Source organism: Lagenorhynchus albirostris, chromosome 8, assembly GCF_949774975.1.
Source record: "Lagenorhynchus albirostris chromosome 8, mLagAlb1.1, whole genome shotgun sequence".
NCBI classification, from domain to species: Eukaryota; Metazoa; Chordata; class Mammalia; order Artiodactyla; family Delphinidae; genus Lagenorhynchus; species Lagenorhynchus albirostris.
In genome coordinates, this window is record NC_083102.1 from 27,638,722 (window position 1) to 27,653,560 (window position 14,839).

At 38.8% G+C, this 14,839-nt stretch overlaps 1 protein-coding gene across 8 annotated transcripts in view; it reads left to right on the forward strand.

Annotated features, from left to right (window-relative positions):
• CADPS2 (calcium dependent secretion activator 2) overlaps window positions 1-14,839 on the forward strand; it is a 477,558-nt gene that overhangs the window by 98,255 nt on the left and 364,464 nt on the right. For all 8 annotated transcript variants that reach the window (XR_009541940.1, XR_009541942.1, XR_009541943.1 and 5 more), the window contains exon 2: window positions 5,713-5,826. Coding sequence is in view for 4 of the 8 variants with exons in the window: in XM_060156782.1 (XP_060012765.1) it covers window positions 5,713-5,826 (114 nt within the window). In the remaining 4 variants the exon portion in view is untranslated. The remainder of the gene's footprint in view (window positions 1-5,712; window positions 5,827-14,839) is intronic.

A 14,839-nucleotide genomic window follows, 5' to 3' on the forward strand; every position in this document is an offset into this window, starting at 1 on the left:
CAGTTTTTTTACTTCTGAAAAATATTTTCTTCATTCATTAGTAAATATACTAGGGTGAAGACAGTATATGGGCAAAACTAATATATAGGCTGACTAATAAGACCAGCTGCCCTCCAAAATGTTAATTGGTTGTGTCAGACAGGAGGTGTGCATATGACAGGTTTCCCTCTTGCTTAATCCTGAATTGATGAATATTTTTATAATGATCTGGACGATGAAGAATATGGATAGCACATTATGTTAGTGGTATAACAAAACTAGGAGGGTTCTTTGGTCACAGGGTGAAGGAATCAGAATTCTAAAGAAAAAACTGAATCAGCTGGAACAATGGACCAAATAAATCTAGCCAGGATGGAAACATGGCTCAATGAAGCACATGTAAGAATGTTTTAGAATTTTTGTTGATCATAAGCACGATGTGAGTCAGTTGATGTGACTGCCAAGAAGAGTTAATTTGTTTTTCGTTTGAATTAATAGACATAGAGTACTTAGAATGTGAGAAGTGGCCCTCCCACTTGTCTCTGTGTTGGCCACATGATCCTAGGAGAATCATCATCAGTCTGTTGAGTATATTTTGGAAGGGACATGGCTGTTGTAATGAGTTTCATGATGTTATAGCTTTCAAAGTACTTTCTTATATTTAGTTTTATGTAAATAAGTTTTATTTAGCTATGTAATGCTTTATTTATGGGCAAACTGGAGAGTACTCTTAGGATGCTGGGGGAACTGGTAGTTTATTCTAGAAAAGAGAAGACTCAAATAATCTAGTACTTGTCTCCAACTTCCTGAATTGCTATGTTGAAGAAGCAAAGTAACGTTTAGTTTGTTTGGTCTTAGGTAGTATAGAACTAGGATTTATGCAAGGCATAAGGAAGCAGGTTTCAATCCTTCATAGTTGTCTAAAATTAAAGTAGGCTTCATTGCAAGGTATAAAGGTAGGGTGTGCATGTCTGTGTGTATTTTAGTTTCAATAGGCGCAAATGGAGACCGAGAGATCACTTGGTATGGATTTTGTAAAGATTAATGCATTGATTAGAATGTTGAGTAGCATGATTATTATGGTTCTTTTCTGACTGTTTCTTTGAAATCCTCAACCTTGAAATGTTAAAAAAAAAAAAGGGGGGGGTGGGTGGATATACAGTCAAGTTCAAATCTTATACCTGAAAGGAGAAATTTAAAAAAGTCAGTTGGTTTGTTCAGTCTTTCTGCAGGATGATCAGATTTAAGCTGTCTGCAATGAGTCATAATTGTTCTGAGTTTAAAAATGTGTAAAGTGGCTCTTAAAGCTTAATTTCTTTTTCTTTTTTTTTTTTTTGCGGTACGCGGGCCTCTTACTGTTGTGGCCTCCCCCGCTGCGGAACACAGGCTCCGTACGTGCAGACTCAGCGGCCATGGCTCACGGACCCAACCGCTCCGCTGCATGTGGGATCTTCCCGGACTGGGGCACGAACCCGTGTCCCCTGCATCGGCAGGTGGACTCTCAACCACTGTACCACCAGGGAAGCCCTAAAGCTTAATTTAAATGTAAATTAAAATTTGAGTATGTAAGAAGCGTCCTGTGATTTAAAACTTAAAATGAATAAAGTAATATAGGTTGAAAGATCTTTTTCATCCTTATTTTCCATCTGTCCAGTGTTCAAGGCCATCCTTCTTCCATAGTTTGTCTGTATATGGAAGCAAATACATGTTCTGATTTTTGTCCCTTTTCTATGGAAGTGGTGGCTTATTTTAACTACTGTTCTATACTGTTTCCTTCCCCAAGATATTTTGAGGATATTTTCACATCAGTACGTAAGAGAACTTTGTCATACTTTTTTATAAAGCTAATAGTATTACCACTGTTTGGATGTAGTATTATTTATTCCTTTATTTATCAAAAGTTAGGTGGTCGGCATTTTTTTGTTTTGTTTTTTGCTAATGTGGGGCTTGAGGGGTGGGAAGTGCTACTGTGCAGAGCTGAAATTGATTAGAGTTAACTGCAGTTTCCAGTCAAGCCTCCCCTTTCATGTTGCAAGCCTTTAAGTATACTCCAGAGTTCCAGAATATTTACATCAGATACATACTGCGGATGCAGCTGTTGTCTAGGGTGGGAGACAGATTTCTTTTTTTTCTTTTTTTTGAATTTTATTTATTTATTTATGACTGTGTTGGGTCTTCGTTTCTGTGCGAGGGCTTTCTCTAGTTGCGGCAAGAGGGGGCCACTCTTCATTGCGGTGCGCGGGCCTCTCACTGTCGCGGCCGCTCTTGTTGTGGAGCACAGGCTCCAGATGCGAAGGCTCAGTAATTGTGGCTCACGGGCCCAGTTGCTCCGCGGCATGTGGGATCCTCCCAGACCAGGGCTCGAACCCGTGTCCCCTGCATTGGCAGGCAGACTCTCAACCACTGCTCCACCAGGGAAGCCCCTGGGAGACAGATTTCTGGTGCTTCCTGCTCCACCATCTTCCCAGGAGCCTTCTCTCAGGTAGACTTCATTTGGAAAAGAAAAATGTAAAGTAAGTTAGGCATGTTTTCATAGCTTGAGTCATTTCTCTGAGTACATCCATGTTGCCTGTCTTTCTGTTGGCTTATAGGTTAGACTCTTGTCAATTTCTAGGATCTATATGTTTGAAAACTAGCTCTTTAGGGTATGAGTTGCAAGTTTTTTGTGTTTTTTTTTCTGGTAAGTCTTTTTTTCCAATGATTTTATTTATGGTATGTTTTGCCATGCTAAATTTATTTATTTATTTATTTAAAAAAGGATATATTTGACATAACATTGTATAAGTTTAAGGAGTATAATGTGATGATTTGATACACATATATTGCAAAATGATTACTACAATACTAAATTTATTTTTAATGTTTAGGCAGCTAAATTTATGACCTGTAGATGTTGATTCATGCTTAAAAAGATCTTTCTCATGCCCGTGTTTAAAGCAATTCTCCCATTTCTTCTAATACCTTTACGGTTTAGTCTTTTTTTACATTAGAAGTTTTCATTCATTTGGGCTGTAACCATGTGTTATGGTCCAACTTAATATTTTTCTCCATGGCTACCCAGTTATTCTAACATCATTGATTGAAGAAACCATCTTTTACTACTGATTTGAGGTGGAATAAAGGTATTTTATAGTACAGTTCTGGTTGTATTTGGATCTATTTCATGGGTCTATTACATTGGTCTCTATCTGTTGATGTATAGCATAGTTTATTTTGATAATGCCAATAGCTTTTAGGAAATTCTTTCTGACTGCTTTCCCACTGCTAGATTCTAAATTGCCTTTTTTCCTTCCTATCTCTTTTATGTAGAATTGTAGACCTTTTCTCTGTACTAATGGAGTATCCATTTATTGACTGTTTGTATATCGTTATGATATGCCTGTCATTTTATGTCTTAAATGTAACTGCAGTAATTTTTATTCATAAAAAAGTTGAAGCCTGGGCTTCCCTGGTGGCGCAGTGGTTGAGAGTCCGCCTGCCGATGCAGGGGACACGGGTTCGTGCCCCGGTCCGGGAAGATCCCACATGCCGTGGATCGGCTGGGCCCGTGAGCCATGGCCGCTGAGCCTGCGCATCTGGAGCCTGCGCGTCCGGAACCTGTGCTCCGCAACGGGAGAGGCCACAACAGTGAGAGGCCCGCGGACCAAAAAAAAAAAAAAAAAAAAAAAGTTGAAGCCTTATACTTAGCCACGTGCCTCTGGCGTGTTTTGTGAACTACACCACCGTTGTTAGAGTTTCCAAGAAGATGGTTTGTGCACGTCTCCTTCTCTTGATTCATATGCTTGAATTTCCCACACCATAATTACCAGAACATAACTCACTGCCACAATGGCTGAACTTAAACACTGGCAAACTAGAAATTGAAAAGATTTAGTTCTTAAAGAATAAAATGCCTCTGAAAGAAGAAAATTGAAGAAAGATATCCCTAGGTTGTAGTTTTTGAACAATATTTACTTTATTTATCGAATGAGGGAGTTGGGACAAATGATCATGAAGGTCCCCTCCAGGTCATTGTCATTCCCCCCTGTACATTTCCATTTCCATTATTTTACCTGGACAGTTGGTTTGCAAGTTGAAGCCCTTCTTGGCGGTTCCCAGGCCTTGGCAACTAGACTGCTCTCAGCCATTTCATTCTCAGCAGTTGCTGTCCTACTTTCTTCTGGTCCCTTTTGTGAACCATGTTTAGAGAGCTAAAGGCATGGGCTTAATTTGCCTTGCTAGTACACATACACGACAGGTTCCTGCTTTCATTCTCTTCATATTATAGAAATGGAGAGTGTAATATAGTGGTGACATTCCTGCTTTTCAGCTTGGTTTAGCTTTCCCTAAAATGAAGAAGGTAACCTTACTAAAGAAATGGAATGGTCTCCTCTCTCCACTGCTCGGGGCAAGGGGTTTTTTTTACACTGCGGCACAATAGGACACTTCTTTATCAGTCTGTTACTACCAGCAGCAGTTTCTTTACAGGCTGTCTTGTTTATTAGACTCCTGAATAAAACCCGTGTTTTGAAAATGCTTGTCTCATATTTGAATGGCATTTTAGTAAGCCTTTTGAACAGTTTTAAACTTACTTCATATCGGCCTTCTTTTGGAAGCCAAATCATACCAGTTTGTTTAGTCTTTCTAATCCTTTAATCATTTTATCCTCAGCATGTCTCCAAATGCTTCACATCTCTCCGTAGAATCCAGAACTGGGCTGAGTTCTTTAACAGTCTGATGAGGATGACTGAAATGGAAAGATCACTCCTTCTGTTCCTTATATATCTCAGGATTTGTTGTTTTATCTGCAAGACCGTGCTCTGTCCCCAGTTAAGCATTAAAAAAAAAATGCTTCTGCTTGACCTAACGCACGCTGCCTCTAGTGAAGTGGATGCCTCCGTAGTCGGTGCTGGCTTCGTGGGGATGAGCCTGTGCAGCCACCTGGGGCTCCTGCTGAGAAGGGTCCCATGCTTGGTTTAATGCTCTTTTGCTGCTGTATTGAACTTAACGTTTTCAACAAGGAGCTTCTCTTTCTCGTTTTGTGGTGCGCCCTACAAATGAAGTAGCTGCCTCTTCTTGTAGTTGATAACTAGAGGACATGGTTAGTAAGTCATGGTTCGTGTCTAACCCACCCTCCGTAACTGTGACGGGTAGACCCAGGGTGAACAAATCTGGTTGTGAACTTCCACTCCACTCCCTGCGTCACGGCCTTCCCCTAGCCTGCCTCCAGATGCACTCACTGCCCCCTGTCGCCTCTCTGTTCGCCTCCTTATCATTCCTTTATCTCAGCTCAGGCACTGAGGTGTGTTTACTCATGGAATCCAGGCTTTTGGCATACCACAGATGTCTTTTCCAGAGGATTCTTTCTCTGGGTCCCTCTGTCTTTCCTGTCACCTTTTGTCCAAAGCTGATGGTTGGCCGTTCACCTCCAAGAGCACTTGTCCCTTCTGCTCTCTCTATTCAGGGCAGCTGCCAGTTAGTTTCTCATTCGAATTTTAGATTTTTTTTTTCTTCTCTCTACAGAGGGATTAGAGTGTAGTAATCACGGGAATTATGTTTGGGGCAGAAGTTTGGATTCCATCGCAATATCAGGTATTGCAGAGTATGTGGGGCAGTGACTTACATTTTTAAAATGACCCATAAGTTAATTCTAGGTATCAAATCTTAGACACAAGTAGCAAATGTAACTTTTAAAAGTCATTATGTTTCATGGATTGGCTAGTTTTTGATCTGATTCCCTCTTTTTTCTTGCAGCTTAACAAGCAGCAATTGCAGTTACTGAAAGAACGGTTCCAGGCCTTCCTCAATGGGGAAACCCAGATTGTAGCCGATGAAGCGTTTTGCAATGCAGTTCGGAGTTACTATGAGGTAAGTTTGAAGAGTCTGATGCCTTTTAAAAGACATTTTTAATGGCTTTCCCATTTTAAGAAGCTCACTGGTGTGATAGGATGGCTGTGAATTTGCCACCTTCCTTGAAAGCATTGTCAATTCTGTTTTGCAATTTAAAAACAGATTCCACAGCCTGGTTTTGAGAGATAAACAGAATTGGAAATTATTCACATCCTTTGAGGGAGAAGTAAGCTGTTTAGAAAAATCTTCTGGCAGTGATTGATATAGCTGAGTGTCGCTATCTCTGGGTCCACATGTCTAATTTATCCTTTTTAATCAGGATTTCAATAGTAAATTGCTATCTTGTGCCATTCTGTTCACTAAACTTTATAATATTTAAGGCCAGGAACTAATTTCATGAGGATAAATTGAATTCTTTTCTTCCCGGGGAGATAATACTACAATACCACCTTTCTCTTTCTTCTGATTTTAGTTTCTGAGTCATCAGGAATTCTCTGTGGACTTCCTATGGGCACCAGTTTTCGCACAGTGTCATTAACCGCTTCAGTGAGTGGCCAGTAGATGTTAAGAGAGTTCCCTTTTTTCCTGAGGACTTTTAGAGTCATTTGGTGCATGGATTCCTTCCAGTGTGAAGATAGTGTACATCTCTCAGCTGAAGAACAACATACAAAGGTGTATTAGACTAGTACAAATTAAAAATATAGAGATGCAGCGTGTCTGAAGTTTTCTGAGGCAGGGAAATATCTTTGCAAGAGTAGCAGAGTAACTGGATGTATAGATACTTGGTTGGATTAGTAATTAATTGATGGTGTGTATGTATCAGAAGTGGCTTAATGCAAACCGAGGGAGGTGTATGTTATCCCAAGACTAGGCCTGTCAAACAAGGTAAAAGTATAGAAGTCTTACTCACCAGATGTGTGTGTGTGGCAAGAATCTAGTGGCAATAGTGGATGCTGTCTAACTGAACCTTGACTCAGAATATCTTTTTTTTTTTTATTAATTTATTTTTGGCTGCATTGGGTCTTTGTTGCTGTGTGAGGGCTTTCTCTAGTTGCGGCAAGCGGGGGCTACTCTTCGTTGCGGTGCACGGGCTTCTCATTGCAGTGGCTTCACTTGTTGCGGAGCACAGTCTCTAGGTGCACGGGCTTCAGTAGTTGTGGCTCGTGGGCTTAGTTGCTCTCTGCAGCATGTGGGATCTTCCCAGACCAGGGCTCGAACCTGTGTCCCCTGCATTGGCAGGCGGATTCTTAACCACTGCGCCACCAGGGAAGCCCAACTCAGAATATCTTAACAAGTATAGGGTATCCAAAGCTTGAGTCTTTGAGCCAAAGTTTTGCAAGATGAAATCTTGCCTTGAATCTTAATAGATGAAATGTAAGGGCCTATACTTGCATCATGTAGTAAAAGAAAAGCCAAACGTCTGTGTTCAGGAGGAAAGAAATGGGTTAAGTAATTTGTGTAAAAAGATGGAATTAAGCAAACTCATTTTTGGTTCATGTTATTGTACATGTTAACATTAGGAAAAGAAACCGGGTGAGGGGGGCATGGGGGCTCTTTGTACTACATGTGCCACTTTTGTGTAAACCTAAAATTACTCCAAAATAAATATATTCCAAAGTAAGTGTTTTTCATAAGGGTATTACAAAGAAGTAAGCATAATATGTTGTTGTCAGTTTAGTAAAAGGCACACTTAAGCTGTGTTAATGAGAATATTTTTCCTGTAATAAAGGAGTATCACCATTTGGTTTCTAAACGAGGATGGTGTGCTCTTCTGGGTACAAACTACAAATGAAAAGATGTGGATAAGTTTAGTGATAACAGATTTGAAACATACCATAATATAGATCACTTGAAGGGCCTAAAGACAGATGAGGCTTGTGTTGTGTGTGGCCCCAAGGATAAAACTAGAATTAACATGGAAACTGAAGTGGGGAAGATTTCAACCTAATACTATTGGAGTTTGGTTGCACCGCCCAGATACAGAGTGGACTGGAGAGTGCAGCATCACTGGCGGCCAGATTCCCGCTCACTTCACAATCACTTGGGAAGCATTTTACACAGAGGGGTCCCAGAGCTCTGCCCTGGGCTTACTGAATCAGAATTTCAGAATCTATATTTTTAAAAGCTTTCCAGGTGATTCGCTTACTACTGGTAGATTGCCGACCAATGGAATTAGATGATCGCTTGCTGGGATTGTTACAGAAAGAGATATAAGTACTGAAGAGTGTTCAAAATAGCAGCTGGGAAACGACTGCAGCCTATTAGGAAGTCAGGAAATGTGGCTTTGCATTGAACTCAGATGCTTACCAAACACATAACAGACAAGTCATTGAACCTCTGTAAGCTCCAGTGTTTCTATTTCTATTATCTAATTGGTGGGTAGTAATGTTTAAGTATTGGGCTAGGTGATCCAGGGTTTTCTATTCTTTGGGTAGTATTTCCAACAATTGTTGGCTTGTGAGACTGTAGCTAACTTGTCTTTGTGAAGTTCTCAAAGGGGTTAAGATTTATATTAACGTCTATGGAGTCTATATTCCTGATTTACATTTGGGGAGTAAATGTCCCAGGTGGCACACATTCGGTACTCAAACTCTTGATAAGTAAATTTTGTTGGAAAAATAAGGTAAAAAAATTGCTTCTCAATTTTTCCTACAGAAGTCTTTACCCTCTTTTTTAAGGATTATATTTTAGTATACTTTGCTATGACTAACAATGCTGGTAGTCTCAAGTGAAGTAAGTCAGAAAGAGAAAGACAAATACCATATGATAATTACTTATATGTGGAATCTAAACTATGACATAAATGAACATATCTACGAAACAAAGACAGACAGACATAGAGAACAGACTTGTCATTGCTAAAGGGCAGGTGGTTGGAGGGAAGGACTGGGAGTTTGGGATTAGCAGCTGCAAACCATTATATATAGAATGGATAAACAACAAGGTCCTACTGTATAGCACAGAGAGCTATATATTCAATATCCTGTGATAGACCATAATGGGAAAGAATATGAAAAGAATGTATGTATAACTGAGTCACTTTACTATACAGCAGAAATTAAACAAAACATTGTAAATCAACTATACTTCAATAAAATTTTAAAAACCTGCTGGTAGCCTCTACTATAATTACCTCTGTGGTACTTCTTACAGCTTACCAAAAATATCTATTTTTTCTTCTTCCAGTATCTTTATGCTAAACAGTGAAAATATTACTACCCACAAATTCCATAAATAGAAACTGAAGCTCACAGAGGTTTCAATGACTTGTCCACTGTTGTATATTTGGTAAGCATCTGAGATCAGTGTGAATCCAGATTTTCTGACTTTCACGGTGCCATTTGAATACACCTGTGCCACGTACTGTGCAAAACACTTCGAAAATATTTTTATTCTTCAGAATAAACCTTTTAAACAGAATTATTCCCATCTTAGAGACAAAGTTAAGTGACTAGTGCCCAAAGCTGCATAGCTAATAGCAGAGCCAAAACCTCACTCTTTCCATTAAAGCTTATTAAAAACAGATCTTGGGTTCTACCCAATACCTATTGAATCATAATTCCTTGGGATGGAGCGTCTGAATTTTGAACTTGCACCTGGGGATGACTTTGGTTCAGTCTGTATTTTGAGAAACATGTCGACCTAGATCTTAATGACTTCTTGAATGTATGTTCCCTGAAGGAACAATTTCTGCCCTGGTTATCATCTTATTCCACAAATGTAGCAAGTATTTTGTGGCACACAAATGCTTTCAACAAAAGCTTGTTAACTAAGTGGATGAGTATTGGAGCACTTATTGTTCTGTGTAAAATTGTATATTTGGGGTGTTTTCTCCATAATTTTTAAATTAAAGTATCACTTCAATAGTGCCATGGAATTTCTTTCCATTATGATCTCAATTTCATGGCTTTGTGCTTCCGCAAAGACGGCAGATGCTTCAGAAGCACGGTTGGGCTTTATTGTTCTTTCTAACCTAGTATTCTATGATTTTATGATCTTTTTTGGCTTATGTATTTCAAGGTCTCCCTTTTCAGGGATGTTACATGTTGTTTCCTGTATACAGCTGTTTTCAACAATTAATCCATCAGTAGCGATTTTCTAATATATTAGATTTTTGGTAGCCTTTAGCTGTGATGGACATTTCTAACCATGGCAGTATGTGTATGTGTGTGTGAATATATCCATATATGTGAAAAACCCTAGTAAACCTGTATCACCAATTAAATTGAAAATATATCTTTATACTCAGGGCTTACAAATTCTCCAAAGTCTGTCTGCTATTAATTTTTTTAGCTCCATAAATGGTACTCCTTCAGTGATTTTATGAATAGTCTTTTCCATCTTGGTTGTATGTCTGTTTTATATAGACAATTAAGAATTATCTTTTTTTTTAAGCTAAACTTTGTTATTATTATTGTTTTTTGGCCGTGTGGCATGTGGGATCTTAGTTCCCTGAGCAGAGATCGAAATCGCACCCCCTGCGTTGAAAGCTTGCAATCTTAACTACTGGACCAGCAGGGAAGTCCCTATCTGTCTCTTCTTAAACTGGTTGTACCTTTGGATATTTGGTTTACTTTACCTCTCTTTAATACCTGGGATCTTGGTGTGCTACTCAATATATTTCTTTTTCTCCACGATATTTGACCAAAAGCATTTCTTCAAAGTACGTTCATTATTTTATTTTATTTTATTTTTATTTATTTATTTTTTTTGCGGTATGTGGGCCTCTCACTGTTGTGGCCTCTCCTGTTGCGGAGCACAGGCTCCGGATGCGCAGGCTCAGTGGCCACGGCTCACGGGCCCAGCCGCTCCGCGGCATGTGGGATCTTCATGGACCGGGGCACGAACCCGTGTCCCCTGCATCGGCAGGCGGACTCTCAACCACTGTGCCACCAGGGAAGCCCAGGACCTGTTTTTTGAAGTTGGCATATACATTAAGAGGATAATATTCATAATAAGCAACTCTATTATCATGCATCCTTTATGAATCATGAAATACTTTCTCTAATGGGCAGTCACTGTTTAGCTGCAGATGTTAACAGGCATTTATGCAATAGATCAGTAGTTATGTATGTTATATATGGAAAAGTGATACTAAATGTTTTATGTCAATATAGAGACTTCCTTAGAATTAAAGGATTGAGAAAGTCCCTTAAAGACCCTGACATCACTCTTATCTAGTAAAATAAGTGAATAAGACTATAAAGATGATGGTAGTGGTGGTAACACATATCGGTCTGTGTATGAGCCAAGCAGTGTTCTGAATGCTTTAGATACTGTACATTTATTTGTTTAATCCTCATAAGAGCTCTAAAAGTTTGGTACTGCTAATTTCCCCACTCTACAGGTAAAGAAACCAGGGCATATAAGTTCAAGTAAGCTGCCTAGGGTTGCAGAGCTAGTGTAAATACAGGTTTCAAACCCAGGCAGCTTAGCTTCAGAATTAATTAAACCTGTGAAATTTAAGTAATTCCTATTCTTGTTAAAACTAATGAGACCTACTGTGAAACATGATACGAAACAAAGATTTGTTTTTAAATATAGAAATTTAGCAGCTCCATGAGCTTCATGAACCTGAGTCAAGGAAGCTTTGTGATCACATGTGCTGTTTGGCCTGCTTTATTGTAAACTGCATGAAACATACTAGTGAATGTGGTACCTTAGCTTAGGGTATCCGGACAGTGTGTGAATAAACTGCTCCATCTTAGGGCAGGAATTATCCTTTCCTACTGCTCTGCCATTTACTTCACATTACTTATTTATCACATCAGAGTTCTTGGGTGAGACACAACCTTGACCTCATTCATCTTTGAATCCCCAGGTACACAATAAAGATTGATTCATGAATATAGAAAATTGGTTTTTTGACCACTGCTGTAGCCTCAGCACTGAGAACTGTGCACATAGTAGGTTCTTGATAAATATTTGCATGAATGAGTGAGAGAATCGTGTAGGTATTGAGTAAGTGGTTCTTGGATTGTCATCCTGGAGCGTATGTGAAAAATAGGACTTGCCAAGTTCTTCGTGTCAGAGAGTCACTTTTATTATGAAAAATCAAGTAAGTAATTGATTTTACACAAATCAGTGTACTAGGCTCTGTAGGAAGACAAAGGAATATAACAAAATCCTACCCTCAAAGAACTTATAATTGAGCATCAAAAAAGCCTTTATTAGAATGCAAAGTAAATTAATGTTGTTTCAACACCTGTGGAAAAATATCACCAGGTAGTATATAATTTCCTAAGAAAGGATGTGGAAAAATGAAGAATAGTATTTTTTTCTTAAAAATGTACATAGTACTTGATTTATTTTTATTTTAAAAATGTATATATATGATATATACTGTTTTTACTCTAAAGTATAACTACAAGTTTTTTTAGTGATAAAAAATTAGAGTCAGTTCACAGTATAAAGAACATGATTTGTACCTGGTTAGTCAGATGGTTTCTAGGGGTTGCAGGATTTGACTGTGTCTTGGGCCGGGAATAGAAGGCCTCAAGGGTTGTTGAAAAAGTTAGTTGCTGTAACTATTACTGCTCATATGATGATAGGGCTTTCTTTGAGGCACTGAAATGAACAAAATTATTCTGATACTTTTCTCTGGATAATGACTATTTGGCTTATGACTTGATACATATCTATATAGGTATGTGTGTGTGTGTATATATATATATATATCTTGATATATAAAAGATAATTAAAGGAGCATTTAAAATATTGTAGAGTCTAGTTGCTTATATATTAGAAATAGTTGTTAGTTTATGGCTATAACTCAATTTTTATATCATTTTTCAGATACAGAGATGTGGATGGAATTCTTGACTTTTAGGGAGAAAATGTGAGACACATGGCCTCTGATCCTGTGATGTTAAATAAGCCTTTTTCTGGACAACTGTTGTCAAAGTAATTCTTAGCTGAGGGACGACATGACAAATCATTGCCGGTTCTATTTTTTTTAATGGATGACTGTATAATGCAGAGGTTGCCGAAAGCTACTGCTATGTCTTAATATTTTGAAGAATAAGTGCTTGAAAAGTCACACATTGGTTGGGGACCCTGAGCAAATTTTATTGTTCTGGGAACAAGGGAAGGAAACAGGATTTACAGAAATAAGATGACATTGCTTCTTCCAAGACATTCTAAATCAAACAAAAGTATAGCCAGACATATAAGCATCTAACTACACTATATAATATATGACAAAATTAAATGACTGTCAAATAGACACAAAAAAATGGGAGCACGTTGTTTTGACTGGGATGATTGCAAAAGGGAGATGGGGATCAGCCTTGAAGGATGAGAAAATATTATTAGGTGGAAAACAGAAAAGAGCCTTCATAAAATTGGAAGGGGGAAAGGGCCCCTTTGCTGAGCCCCTGCCATGCTAGCCGTGTGCTTAATGAATTACACATAACTTTGTGTTTCAGTACAGTTTCTGCTAGTGTGATGACTCCATATTCCTGTTTTTTTTTTCTTCTCTGCTGCTTCCCAGGAGGGATTAAATTACCTAATAAATGAGTAAGGTTTTTTGACCTGTGAATCGGAAAAACGTAAGGGATCTGAGTGGGAAAATCTTAATCGCCGCTGCCTTGCTATTTCTGACTGCTAAGAGCTCACTCAGAGTTAACCGCACTCCAGGGGACTGGTGTTAGGAAGACAATGCTTATAAAAACCTTCAATGAGGGCTTCCCTGGTGGTGCAGTGGTTGAGAGTCCACCTGCCGATGCAGGGGACATGGGTTCGTGCCCCGGTCCCGGAGGATCCCACATGCCGCCGAGCGGCTGGGCCCATGAGCCATGGCCGCTGAGCCTGCGCGTCCGGAGCCTGTGCTCCACAATGGGAGAGGCCACAGCAGTGAGAGGCCCGCGTACTGCAAAGGAAAAAAAAAAAAAAAAAAAACCTTCAATGACCCCGATTGTGGCTTAAGAAGGTCTAGAATCTAAGGGTTTTAGGGCAACTTTGAAATGACAGGGCTCCAAAAGCAGGCTCCTCATCCTTGGCGGTTCTTAACTACAGGAGCAAAATAGTCTGTTCAGAGAACAGGGCAAGTTCTGGTGGTTATTCAAAAGATTCTGCTTTTATTTATTTATTTTTTTTCCTTTTTTGAGTATGTTGCCTTCTCTCCGCCCTTTCGAACAAAAATCCAGTCTAAATGATTGAGTTAATATTAAGATGTATTTTGTCCTAGGCTCAAAGAAAGAGAACAGTACCACCAATTACCATCCTTAGTCTTTAATCTTGTGTTTGCTGAGGAATATTCAGCTACTTTCTCTGTCCTCTGAGTGCACAGGCTGTGGTGTGAGGTTTTGCCCCCATTACTTTCCAAACTACTAGTAATGTTTTTCTACTCTGTTTGATTGCCATTCTGTCCTGTAACTTGGCAGATTGAATGAGAAGGAAAAGTTGTTTTCAATTTAGTGTTAAAGTTTTGTAGACCTTGAGTTGAATTCAGAATGTGGAAGAGAGTGCAATTTATGTAGTTTGATTTATACCCATTAAAGTTTAAGATAATTTGGTCATATTCCAAGTGCTCATTTATCTTATTAGAATTCAGGTACAGCTATAAGAAATTCAGTTTTATGAGTATTAAATCTGTGGAAGAATTAAAGGTTAAACTTATTATGTATATTTCACTATTGCTCTAACTAGAATGATCACCCTGACGAAGATAAAATTAAGTAGATGCATTATTGCATGAGTAATATTGCAGGTTAGAATTTGGAGGATAAGACGCTATCAATTTAATTAACTTTCATTGAGAACTTACAATGTGCTGGAAACTGAGTATTGAAAGAATGAGAATAAGATTTAGTCCCAGACCTGGAGATTAATGGAGTAGATCATTTTGTAGAGGGAACTATATCAGCTGCTGTATAAAACCTCACTGTATATAAGGGCAGTATTCTTTTATAAACTACTTTTTTCAAAGGTCAGTATCTGTCATTGCTCAGGAGTCTAGATAGGCTAAGCAACTGAGGTCTCAGCTGTACTGAGTCATGAATGTGTGGTCACCTCAGGATTATGGAGACAT